The following is a 13533-nucleotide window of genomic DNA, read 5'->3' on the forward strand; positions in this document are numbered from 1 at the left end:
TTCTGGCCTGTATCAATATTACCCACTTCTGGACACATGCCATGGAAAGATTTGGAGAAACTTGTGTGCTGTTGCACTTGACATTTCCTAGGCATTTGATAGGCTCTGGCATTTGAAGGCTATGTTATTATATGTTGTGTTTCAAATTGCTATGTTATTATACGCTAATATACGCTAATAAGAGCAGATACGCTAACCACCCGGTTGGCCGGGTGGTTAGCGTATCTGCTCTCCAGCCAAAACGCTGCGGGTTCGAATCCTGCCGTGGGTATGGATGTTTGTGATTGTGTGTGAAAATACTAGTGGTGATGATGGGCAGTAGATGGCATTGATGTAGATGATGAACGTAGTTGCGGTTTGTTGTAGTTGGTGGATTGAGTGGTGGAGACGGAGAGCTGTGGAGTAGGTACCCCTCCCTCGATGTCTTTGACTCCCTGGAGTTATCATGTAATAATAATAAAATAATAATAATAATATGCCTTTCCCCCTTTATAATTGAATTGCCAGTTTTCTCTTATGTCATTCACTACTTGTAGTGGAGGCAGGTGTTTTTCTCTCTTCAGATTGTCCCGTTAATTCAGATGTTCCTCAAGGGTCAGTTATTTCACATATCTTCTTCTTCATATGTATAAATGAAGAATCTGCTCTCACTGACTTCAAAGCCTATTCACGATCATCTACAGTAAGTGCCCTAAACACTAATCTCCACACCATTCATTGGTTTGACATCAACCTAGTCAGTTACCTTCATTGCTCTCAAAACACAAAAACAAACAAACAAACCCTTAGTTCTTCTTTACTTACCTTTGGTAATGCAAGGCTAGATCTCTCTCATTTTTGGATTGACTGTCACTCCTAGCCTTTCACCTCTATAGCATGTTCACCTTCTAGATAACTTGGCATCCTTTTTAGCTCAAGGTGTTATTCTTCTCTCTCTCCAGCAAAACATTACTTCTCTGTCTGGTTGCTTACTATTTACGAATCCTAAATCCACCCAACCTTGGAATACTACTCTCACATTTAAGATGGTGCACCTTAAGACCTCTCTGAAAATTCTTGTTGTTGTTCAGAAGAGAACAGTTTGGTTAATTGATGATTCTCTTTCACAGACTCTTTGGCCACTGTCTCACAGATTGTCATTTTCACATTGTATCTCTTCTACAGATATTTCGGTGGGCATTGTTCAGCAAAACTAGCATCCATTATGCCCCCCCCCATTTCTGCTACCTACAGGAACACAATGTGACTTATGGTTGACTATGAGTGTAACGACATGTGGTTAGGACCCTATCTCTTCCACATATTGTCGTAAGTATTCATGACAATGAAATCTGGGACCAGTTTGTTGTTCTGGGAGACAACAAACTCGAGTTTCCAGGTGAAAAACTCCCTGCCTCAACATGAGACTGGCTAACTCACCTTTAGTCGAAAGAGATCAGATAAAGGTTCCTCATGTCATGGACACGAATTGGACCCAGATCTTTCCCACCAAAGGGCTTCATCTATACTAACTGAATTACAGAGGCTCTGTGAATTATTCATAGAAGTGAATAATTGGGTAGTCATGTAACTAGCATGTCTAGGACGGGATTGCTAGTTTCTAAGAGAAACTAGCTACTCCTGTTTAAAAGTGCTAAAAATGTTTCTAATGTGTCTAGACCAGTGGTTCTCAAACTTTTTGAAATCGGGGCGCATTTAAAATCCTACAAATAATTGTAGGCGCACTATATACAAATTTCTGAGAAATATGTTATAATAAATAAGTCAAATATTACAGAAAAAAATAATGCAATAAAAAAAAATAAAATGAAACCTACCTTAAGTTTATTCATTCTTGTGTTTATGAGAAACATGAGCCTGATGTGTCCTAGTGATTGCTTCAATGTTTGGGCATATATTTGAAAGGCAAACTCTAATTTCCTCGTCAATACATTGAAGAGTTCCTCTCTTTTTACACTTAATTGTGGTGAGGATAGAAAATCCTAATTCACATAAATATGATGTTGAAAATTGTAGTAAAATGTTCAAAGCTTTTTTAGATATTGACACATATTCTTCTTTTATAGAAATCCAAAAGGCTTCAAGAGACAATTCCTTATGCTTAATGATCAATCCACAATCAGTGGATATAGCTGCCAGTTCTTCTTCTTCTGTTAATGTTAAACCAAAATCACTTGAAGTTTCCATAAATGAGTTTCTAATCCAATCGTATTGTTCAGTGTTAAGTGATGGAAAATAAGAACTCAATTTTTCTTCTAAACTTGTTAAATGTTCAACTATTATTGGAAGTGTTTCATTTATGCAAGTGTTACTTATCAATGGAAACATTTCCAAATTACCTTCAACAGCTTTTCTTTTCCAAATCTGTAGTTTTCTCTGAAACGCTTTCATTTTGTCAGTGGATGTGAGAATATTTTCTTCTTTCTCTTGCATGCTAGTATTCAAAATATTGAGCTGCTGAAATATATCGGCCAAATACTGTAACATGACAATCCAAAATTCGCACCAAAGGAAGTTACAAAAATGTAATTGTTTCATCTCTTCAAAAAACGCAAGAAGTTCTTGTCGTAGCTCGTGTACACAGGTAAGTACTTTCCCCCTTGACAGCCACCTCACCTCAGTGTGTAAAAGCAGCCGTCTGTGTTGTGAATCCATATCAATACAAAGCTTTTTGAATAAACGCGATTTGACAGGTCTTGTTTTAATAAAGTTTACCATCTGAACAACTTGATCTAAAACTTCTCTTAATTTTTCTCCCAATGTTTTTGCCATCAAGGCCTCCCTATGAAGAAAGCAGTGAGTTATGATAACATTCTCATTTTGTTTTTTTACAAAAGATGTAAGGCCCTTAACACAGCCTACCATGGAAGGGGCTCCATCTGTACAAATGCCTACACACGACTTCCATGTTAACTGCCATTTATCAAGATAGCTATTCAAAATGTTAAAAACGTCCTCACCTTTTGTAGACACACTTAATTCTTTGCAAAAAAGAAACTGATTTACTATTTGATCTTCATTAATAAAATGGATGAATGCTAAGAGTTGTGCCTTGTTGGTAATGTCTGTTGACTCATCAACTTGCAATGCAAAATTTGAATGCTGAAGTTTATTATTGCATACATTTTTCTTGATATCAGAAGACATTTCTATAATATGCTTGTGAACTGTATCGTTGGATAGAGGAATCTTGCTTATTTTCATTGCTGCTTCATTTTCTAGCATTGTCATGACCATTTTTTTGCATGCAGGCAAAATAAGTGACTCACTTAAAGTATGATCTTTCATATTTTTTGCTATCAGTTCTGAAACTTCATAAGAAGTGATTTGAGCTTTATCAGAAACAGTCATTATACTTTTAAAAGAATTTTCCGCTTTTGTTTGCTGTTCATACAATCTCTTGAAAAAACTTACAGATTTATCTTGTAAATTAGAGTGTATAGTTTTAAAATGTTTACTCAATTTACTAGGAAGCAATGATTCATTTGCCATTTTACATCCACATACTAAACATAACGGCAAAGGATAATCTTCACTTCCGGTCCAAGTGAAACCAAAGCTTAATTAACTTTCATTATATTTGCGAGTAGGCCGCGATTTTGCTTTCTTACTTGCACTTAGCTTTTGCTCACTTCTAGAATCTGATTCTTCAATATCATGCTTCTTTTTGAGAAATCTATCCATTTTATTTGGGTGTATTTATCTGAAAATAAGTAATATGCACATAACATCCACTTCCAACACTTTTAAAATAAGTAATATACACAACAAGAATAAACCATATTCTTGTTCTCTTTGCAAGAAAAACCACTGTTAATTAACATAATAATGATGTGTTGACAAAAAGAGCGGTATATCTGTAATGAAAAGGTATAATAGAGTAACTATATTTATTTTTATATCTGGACACATATTTCTCTGGAATACCATAGGGTGCACCCCGAAATCTTCTAGGGCACACACTTTGAGAACCACTGGTCTAGACTATGAGACCAGATTACAAATACATCATCTACATAGTGTATCTGAACTATGCTGCATTGAGTTTTCTAGAAATTCCACATAGATTGGTTAGAGGGGAGAAAGAAGAGAGCCCATTACCTTCCATTGTAACTTATATATTTTTCCTTTCCATGAAAAAAATAACTCGAATAAATGGTGAATATGAATGATTTCGATGTATTGGGAGGGATATGATAGTACTACATGAAACTTACATCATTACTAACTTCCTGTCTACAATTTTCCTCCAAATCAATCTGTAACCTGTCAAGAATCCAATATTATCAGATCTTATATTTCTATCTTCTAAGGTACTTTTTACTGTATCGATCCACCTATATCTTTGTCTTCCTCTGAGACTTTTTCCTGCCAACCTGGCAGAGAACACTTGTTTTGCTAATCTTTCCTCTCCCATTCTGTTTAAGTGATCATACCACCAGATATTAGTTTGGCTAACACATTCCTGGATGCTAACAATGTCAAGTTCTTTCTTAATATCCTCATTTTTAATATGATATTGCCATTGATGCCATCTCTTCAGGCCCCTAATCTTTCTCAGGACTCTCATATTTGTAGTATCTAGTCTTTTGTCAAGTGTTTTATTTCTAACTCAGTTCTCAGATCCATAAGTTAAAATTGGTTTCAACACCATCTTGTATACAGCTAATTTACTGTTCTGACTGATTTCTCTCTTATTCCATATAAATTTACTCAGTTGACTTCCAACCATACCAGCTTTGTTGATTCTGTTGTCTATTTCCATATTTAATTTACTGTCTTCACTAAAAATTGTGCCTAATAGCTGAAATGTTTTATTTGTTCTATAGGTTCTCCCATCACAAAGCAGCTGATATTTTCAAAGTTTCTGCCTATTTTCATTATCTTTGTCTTCTTATTGCTGATTTTCATACCAAATTTATTACAACATTTATTCAATTTAGTCAGGGAATCTTGCAAACTTGTAGCAGATTTATTTAGAGGTATAACATCATCCACATAAAGCAAAGAGCTGACATTAACATCTCCAATTTTGATATCAGGTTTAAAACCTTTCCTTCATAATGTGATCCATGTAAATAATGAATAACAGAGGGGATAATGTACATCCTTGTCTGACACCAGATTTAACATTGAACTATCTTCCTGTACTTCCTTTAATTCTAACTGCTGACTTACAACTCAAATAAAGACTAAATATTGCTTGATATAATGTCCCATTGACACCAGTCAACTGTAGTGTTTTGAATAGCTTCTCTGTTGGCACCTTGTCATATGCCTTTTCCAGATCTACAAAACTTAAATACAAATCTTTGTTATATTCCCATGATTTCTCAACTATTTGTCGTAAAGTGAAAATCTGATCCTGACAGCCTCAATTTTGTCTGAATCCATCTTGTTCACGAAGCTGGATTCAGGCTAGATTTCTTCATCAAGCTTCTCTTCCACTATACATCTAAATCATTACTCAAGTAATAGTTTAGATTTACTTGAGTATTGGTTTTGTTCAATAATGATTACTCAAGTAAATCATTACTTGAGTAATCATTACTCAAATATACTTGCATAAATCTTACCAGAAACACTCAGTAGAGAAATACTGCTGTAATTCTCATATTCAGTTTTATTACCCTTTTTATATGTTTTTACTATGAAAGCTCTACTCAAATCATCTGGAATTCGTCCCTCTGTCCAGGTCTGCTGAACTATGCAGTGCAGTCACTGTAAGATTTTTATACCTCCATACTTGAGCAGTTCTGGTAGAAATGCTCAAGTATGGAGGTATATTATCATCTACACCATCTGCCTTTCCATATTTCAGGCTTTTGATGGCTTTTTCTATTTCAAATATGAATATGTGTTCCTAGTTGCATGCCTGGTTAGTGTTTTTTACCACTGTGCTGTCACTGATTGTGTCATTTAGCAATTTTTTGAAGATAATTATCCCATGCTTCAAGGTTATCTTTTTCTCCAGTTTTTCATGTCACCTTTATCATCTCTAATTCCTTTTACAGCAGTCTTTCCTCCATTTCTGATCTTCTTCAACAACTTCCAAAATATCTTGCAACCTTCTTGATATTTATTTTCTATGTTCTTGCCAAAATCTTCCCATGACATTTGTTTAGCTAGTTTTACATTTTACACAGCGTTTAGCTTTCTTACATTTTTCTCTGTATTCTCTAAGAGCACAAGCTGACTTATTTGCCAAGAACATTTGATATGCTTTCTTCTTTTCCTTCACTGCCTCTTCAACTTCCTATGTATGGAGTTCTGATTTTTCTGTCCTTGCAGACAACCTCACCACCTGCCTCTCTGGCTGAATCAATCAATCAATGTTTTCTTCAGGGCTTGTCACTGAATCTCCAAAGTTTGGTTCCTGTTCTGAAACTTTCATTTTTTCTTGAATAATTGCGTATATTAATCTAGAGTTCACATCTGAAAACTGTTCACTTTTATTTGCTTTAAAACTTTCTTACATGTTCTTCTTTTCAATATTATCCTGCTCAAGACTAAATGGTGATCACTTCCAATTTCAACTTCTGTGCACTCGAATGTTATAAGGATATCTCCATGGAATGTCTCATCACAGGAGACTCATGCTAACCTTTATAAACACAATACCCATCATACTTCTCTTTAAACTCATTCACTGTAAGGGTGCTCAACTAATCTGATAATCCATTCCACTCATTCACTACTCTCCAAGCAAAAAAATCAAATGTGCACACCCTTACTAACCACACACAACTATGACCCCTAGTTCTCTTTCTCTCTCTGTCTGCCATGCATTGAAAAATTTCTTTTGTGTCATTCTTATAGAACCCCTTTAGTAACTTTCTATCATATCTCCTCTTTTCTGCCTATAAATTTAATTCTGCAACCCATACACTTTAAATCTATCTTCATAAGAAGAATTTCATAGCCCTATTACCAGCTTGGTCACTCGTCTCTGGACCTTTCTATCACCTGCTCCTCTAGAAATGTAGGTGACAGAATCTGTGCACTGTAGTCAAGATGCAGCCAAATCATAGACTTATAAAGAGGGATAATAACTTTTATATCTTTAGTCGTGTGTTTTCAACATCTAGTAATCCTTTGAGCTGTTTTGCTAAATTTTGCAATATGCCATCTGAACTTGGTCTATTGACCACTACACCAAATCTCTAGCTCCAATAAATTCCTGCAATCCAATAACATAAGTGTTATGTTCAGTGCATAACCTTACATCCTGCAACATTAAATTTATAACCATTATCCTTTGTCCACAATGCTAATTTATTTAAATCATTCAAAGGATATCTACATGATCTTTATCAGCTATTTCCCTTTACCATTTCGCATCCTTTAGAAAAAAATTGAATATCTCCCTCCCTCTCTTAAATCATTCCTTATATCAGTAATGTGTACAAATTAAAGAGTAGTGGCCTAGTCATTCTCCTTGATTCTACTCCACCATATACTACTCTCTGGTGTCTGGCTGTCACTCCACCCCTCAAATCCATATCATCAGCTTCATATTCATTCCCATTTGCTGTAACTTATGTAATATTTTCCATGCAGTACTCTGTCAAATGCCCTTGAAAATTCCACTGTTCACTCTGATGGCGAACCTTTTTACCCAGGTGTGTCAAACATCTTGTTTTTTAAAATATTGATGTTGTTGATGTGCCACTTGCATACATGCATTAGAAATTTAACTACGTAATCATAGATGGTGACTTATACATATCATATTAGGCTATTTATTTAATAGGACATTGATATACAATCTATGAATTCATATTATACAATTAACTGAAATTACTGAAATTAGTTTTTTCATCAGAATATCAATATTTTTCAACATTCAAGGTGTGTCACCTGAAACCCTCAAGTGTGTCAGTGCTGACACACATGTCATAGGTTCGCCATCACTGCGCTACTATAAAATGGGAGAAAATTACTAGGGCAGACCTACCTTTTACAAATCTGTAATACCCACCATAGAGTATTTTATTCCGCTCCACCCATTCCTGAATTTTAATTTAACCAAATTTTCCAATACTTAACCATTACTCCAGGGATACTAATTAGTTTGTATAATGTGCTGCTTCTGTCTTGGAGCCACCTTTATGTAATGGAACTATTTTACCCTCTTTCCACTCCCTTGAAATCTTACCAGAGCCTAGATTTAGATTAAATAACTTTGCGAGACAATGCCAGTTCTCTTGCACATTTTTGTAGCATACTGGGCAAGAACATCCAAGAGAATGTGTACCTTCTCATAGCACACTGGCTGAGAATGTCCAAGAGAATGTGCAAATTCTCATAGCACACTGGCTGATATGCCATCCAGTCCACTGCTGTATTAACATTGATATTTTTCAATATGTTGAGTACCTCCAGTTTGTCTACCTGAATTCTCACATCATTCTCTATCACATCAGCAATTGCAAAATCTCCACCTGGATAACTCGACTGTCTTTTCTGCTTCTGTCACCTTCCTACTATTGGCATTGATTACAGTTATCCTTCCATAATCATTCTTCCCTCTTACTTCCTAAATAGCAAAATAATCCCTGACCACTTGCTGTGTACTACTGATTTTTTCCTTGTAACTTTTTCATAGAGCTTCTCGAAGATGCCTCTTACATCTGTCATAATTACGTTTTCTTGACAGAAAATTCTACATGTTTAGCAGCCTCCCAGAACAACACTGCATGATCACTCTCACCGATTGGACGCAGTGTGTCTACCCCTTGGTTATGGATATATCTTCTGATTCTATTAGCAGATGATCCAGCACTATCAAACCTCTGGTCTCCCCCATGACTCCCTTTCCTCCCTTCAGTCTATGTTCCCATAGTTGAAGTCTCCCATAATAATGGTTTGGCTTGCACTCATTGTGCTAATCTGCTGATTCATGGCTTCTACATCTTCCTGTGGACTCTCTGGTCTATAGCAGCAACCAGCATATGTTTTGTGCTATTGGCATCTATCATACACTACATAGTCTCAAGTGAACCATCTCCTAAAAATTCTCTTTAATTTCTAATTTTGTTGGTTGAAGTTCTTCAGCTATCATCAGCAATATCCCACTTCCTATCCTGTTCTCTGTATCTTCCCTGAAAATACAATATCCTTTATATTCTGTCCCTGTTACCATATCATTTTCTGTCAATCAGGTCTCACTGATATCTATAATTTTTGGGCTAGTTGAGTTGACCATTACCAAAAACTCATCCTTTATTTCTGATACTTCTGTCTTTCATGTAAATGCATTTCAACAACTCCCTGGATACTACAGTTCTCCTCTTGTAATGTCATTACCAACCCATTTGGATTTGAAACCTGTGAAACTGCATTCTGCATTGCACTCATTTTTGTACACACACACTCATTTGACTCAAGGGTGGCTGAACCCACACTTGACTGCATCTTCACTTGCACTTGCAACTTTTCGCTGAACAACATTCTCCAAACATTTAATTATGAAACCATTTAAATGAAATCCATCAGATATATATATCCTTTCATCCATGAAATTCACCCTATACATCTATAAACTGCACACCATTCCTCCTGCACAATCTTCTCATTGATTAATTAGCAATCATAGCCATTCTTCTCAATTCAGTCCAATCATATTGAGAGAGCAGAATTATAATCTTTACTTTCTCACTTTTCTCTCTTCTTTTTCACTTCTATCAGCAGCTGTTTCACATCTTCTTTCTCTCGTTGCATATTTCTCATGTTTCAAATAATTTTTGCCAGCCAAAACAACCCTTCTTTTATTTCTCCCTTCTGTAAACTAACATCTTCAATAATGTCCTTGATCTTTCACCTGGGAATTATGTTTTCATCACTTTCTCATTAGGTATGCCACACAACAATCGTTTCTCCAGTTGCTCTAGCTCACATTTTATCCTGTGAAGGATGTCACATATGTATGCTATTTCACTTCATCATCCACATTACCTTCAGCCACTTCTTTAATACTCTCATTCATATTTTTTGTACTATCATTCACTCTTTTCACATTATCTACAACACTTTCACTATCTTGTCTTACCTTGGTAATATTAGTTACTTCAAGAAATGTGAGCCACGCTTTCAGCATGGCTCACATTTCTTGCACTCGCACACAAAATATTTGACATACTTTCTCTCTCTCTTCACTTTTGCTTTTGTACCGTAAATGATTCGCTCTTAACAGTGAATACATAGAACACACTCTACATCGTATGAAATCTCTCATGCTAAATTTAGTGAATGAGAAAGCCTTGACCACCATTTTCCCTGTACACGTCAGCATCATGAAAATGCTTTCTGAATGATATCATATATTACTGAATGATGAATGATATCATATATCATATACACATGGATATCATATATTCAATGTCACACACACCTACAGTCTAAAGTCAGTAAAATACTACCAAAATTAATTACTGAAATGACTAATATTCACTGAAATAAAATACTTATCTGTATGTATATGATAACACTTAAGATTAAATTTTTATTTATGTACTATATTGTTCTCCATGTGGTAATCAGTTATTTAATAATTATTTTATTTTTATTTTTATTTTTATTCTTCTGGAATTTAAAATATTTAAAATTTTCAGTACCTTGTGGAAGCAGGATGGACTAGTAATGGCTCAATGGTGGGAGTAACTGAACCAAGAAGGATTGCTGCAACTATGGTTAGTAACATTTTATTCATTACTATTAGCTGTTAATTTCTAAATATCATTATAATAAACATTAGTCTTAACAGTTTCTAAGCTGTGTATATTAGAAGCAGAAAAAAGAATCATTAGTTACACTACATGTATAATAATTTGTTTTCACTATTAGAGTCACTTTAAGTTTGATCAAAAAAGAGCATAAGCACTACTCTTTATTTTTTTATACTGAGTCATTTTAGAACAGTACTATCTGCTTAACATAGGCATTTATACTTTATTTTTCTTACTTTTCATTATTTTTTAAATGTTTTTCATTAATATGTTAGACCCAGTATCGTGCTACAGATAAGTAACTTTGCTTTCTTAAAAATCCAATTTATGCTAGAATATAATTTAATCATGTTTTTGTAATTTGCTGGCTCATGCTAGTTTTTTTGTGTGTGCTGGGGGGGGGGGACTTTTCCACCTCCATACGAGGACCAGCTAGCCATTTTAAATATTCCTAGGTGGGATTTTAACCAACATAGATTTTTCTAACTACAGGGTGTTTTTCCTGTCAGAGCATATGTTCTCCCAATTTTACTATGGAGGAGGTCTTTTTTGAAATTTATTTATTATTTTTTTTAATTGATATTCTTTTTTTTATATTTTCCTTATTAAACTCTTAAAATGTCATGCAAATGACTTTAAAAGTAATGTGGAAAGATTATGGATGCAACTTTCATTAAACAGTGAACATGGAGTTTTAAAAAAAAGTCAGAAACAGACTGTGTGCAATAGATGAAATGAGTTGTAAGAGATGGGTTGTCAGCTACTTGGACTGCTCTCTTCTTGAGTCAAGAATTTTTAGAGTGATTTTTGGTGCTTCATCCCAAATCTAAGAAATTATAAGGTGGATTTGAGATTTGTATAATATGAGATGTTAATCAGATGACAAGCAGCTTCTAGAGAAAAAGAGAAATCTGAGCGGAGGCTTAGGAAGCTGTAGATATGTGTTTTGGTACTAGGAAAGGATTAACTAAAATATTAGTTAGAGAAGTCATATCTGATGTTGTTAGTGGATATAATTATTATCAATGCTAAGTGAGAAGGAGAAGGATGAATCTTTTTTTTTTTTTGAAGGCATTTTTACCAGAAAATAAGATGAAGTTACATGTATTAAAACTGATTTACATTGGAGAATAGTATTTTGCTAGCTGCAGATCTTGTAGCAATGAAACATGACACCAAAGTATGAAGTGCATTGTAAGGAGCCATTTGATGAAAGTTTAACTTGTTATAAAAAAAAAAAAGATTATAGAGGAAAATAGTTAATAGTAAACACCAATGAATAAAGTTATTAAAAAAGAACAAGGATTGGGCTAAATAGAGGTTGCCAAAAAAAAAAAAAACTTAAATAGAGATGCTTGTTGCTTGTGAAAACAAGCATCTCTATTTAAGTTTTGTAGATCTGGAAAAGGCATATGACGAGGTGCTAAGAGGAGAAGCTGTTCAAAATGCTACAGTTATGTAGTGTAAATGGGACATTGTATCAGGTAATACATAATTTATATTTGAGTTGTAAGTCTGCAGTTAGAATTGAAGGAGATATAGGAAAATGGTTTGATGTTAATTAGGATTAACATCAAACCAACGAGATCCATACAGATGATGAATATCATCTCCACTGATATTCATCATCTGTATGGATCTCATTATGAAGGAAAGTGATATTTTATATATAAAAGTAAAATCAAAGTTATTTATTATAACTCTCTTCTCCCCTAACTTTTTATTATGTTTTTAGTAAAGTCTAGTTTAGTGAAGGGCAGCAAATTTCTGCTCTCTATTCTGAATGAGTCTAAAAATGTGGAAAGGGGAAGACGTTTATTGAATTTAATATTCAAAACCAATTGAATCCTGTAGTGGATAGAGTTGATCTTATGTAGAATTTCATGAAACTCTGAGTAGGAGAAATCCAGATGGCAAAAATATCAACATAATATACCATAAAGAAAGATAGAGATTGATGTTAGAATTAGGACATTTGCTCAAAGTTCTGTATATGATACGAAAAACAATCCTGTGTGTTCTGCCAACTTGATTGTATGAATTATCTTGACTTCTATATACCATACATTGAGTTATGTGGCATCCGGCCTCTGAATATCTTACCTTTCATTTTTCCAGCCTTTCAAATTCTGAAATAACATATGAAAAGTGATGTGTGTTATTTGCAGCTTTACTATCATTTGAGCATATAGCTGTATGAGCTATGATGCTTTATGAGTCATATGATTATTTGCACATTGAGTCTCTGCTGAACCCTGGAATTTGATGTATAGAGTATTCAATCATTGCAATGTCATGTATTACAGTAAAACTGCAAATAGTGGGCATTGGATATTATTAGATGTTATTTGTATATTGGTATAATATTCAAATGTTGAACAAATGTTATTTAATGTTTGAATGTTTGGACATCAGATATCAGATGCATGTTATTTGGATCTTCATCTACCATCTGAACATATAGTCACTCTTAACATCTAAAATGCCCCAAACCAATTCTTACATCATTTTTATTTACAATTTTTCTACTTATATGAACTCTACTTTACTTTGGAATAGTTGAAAATTGATTGTTTTGTCCATTATTTTCAGTTCTACCTTAAATTTTATAATTATTAGGACATTGAGAACTATACAATGGAAGCTGTCATGTACGGTGTGTGTGTGGGGGGGTCAATCATTGCAATGTCTGTTATTGCAGTAAAACTGGAAATAATGAACATTGGATATTATTTGATGTTATTTGAATATTGACATAATATTCAAATATTAAACAAATGTTATTTCATCTTTAAATGTTATCTGA

At 34.2% G+C, this 13533-nt stretch overlaps 1 protein-coding gene across 3 annotated transcripts in view; it reads left to right on the forward strand.

Annotated features, from left to right (window-relative positions):
• Positions 1-13533, forward strand: part of LOC150096612 (putative ATP-dependent RNA helicase DHX35) — a 437463-nt gene that overhangs the window by 61963 nt on the left and 361967 nt on the right. For all 3 annotated transcript variants that reach the window (XM_090408561.1, XM_090408562.1, XM_090408564.1), the window contains exon 4: positions 10614-10691. In XM_090408561.1, the coding sequence (XP_090264687.1) occupies positions 10614-10691 (78 nt within the window). The remainder of the gene's footprint in view (positions 1-10613; positions 10692-13533) is intronic.

This window comes from Typopeltis vanoorti, chromosome 18, assembly GCF_054136105.1.
Source record: "Typopeltis vanoorti isolate ZY-2024b chromosome 18, IOZ_Tvanoo_1.0, whole genome shotgun sequence".
Lineage (NCBI taxonomy): Eukaryota > Metazoa > Arthropoda > Arachnida > Uropygi > Thelyphonidae > Typopeltis > Typopeltis vanoorti.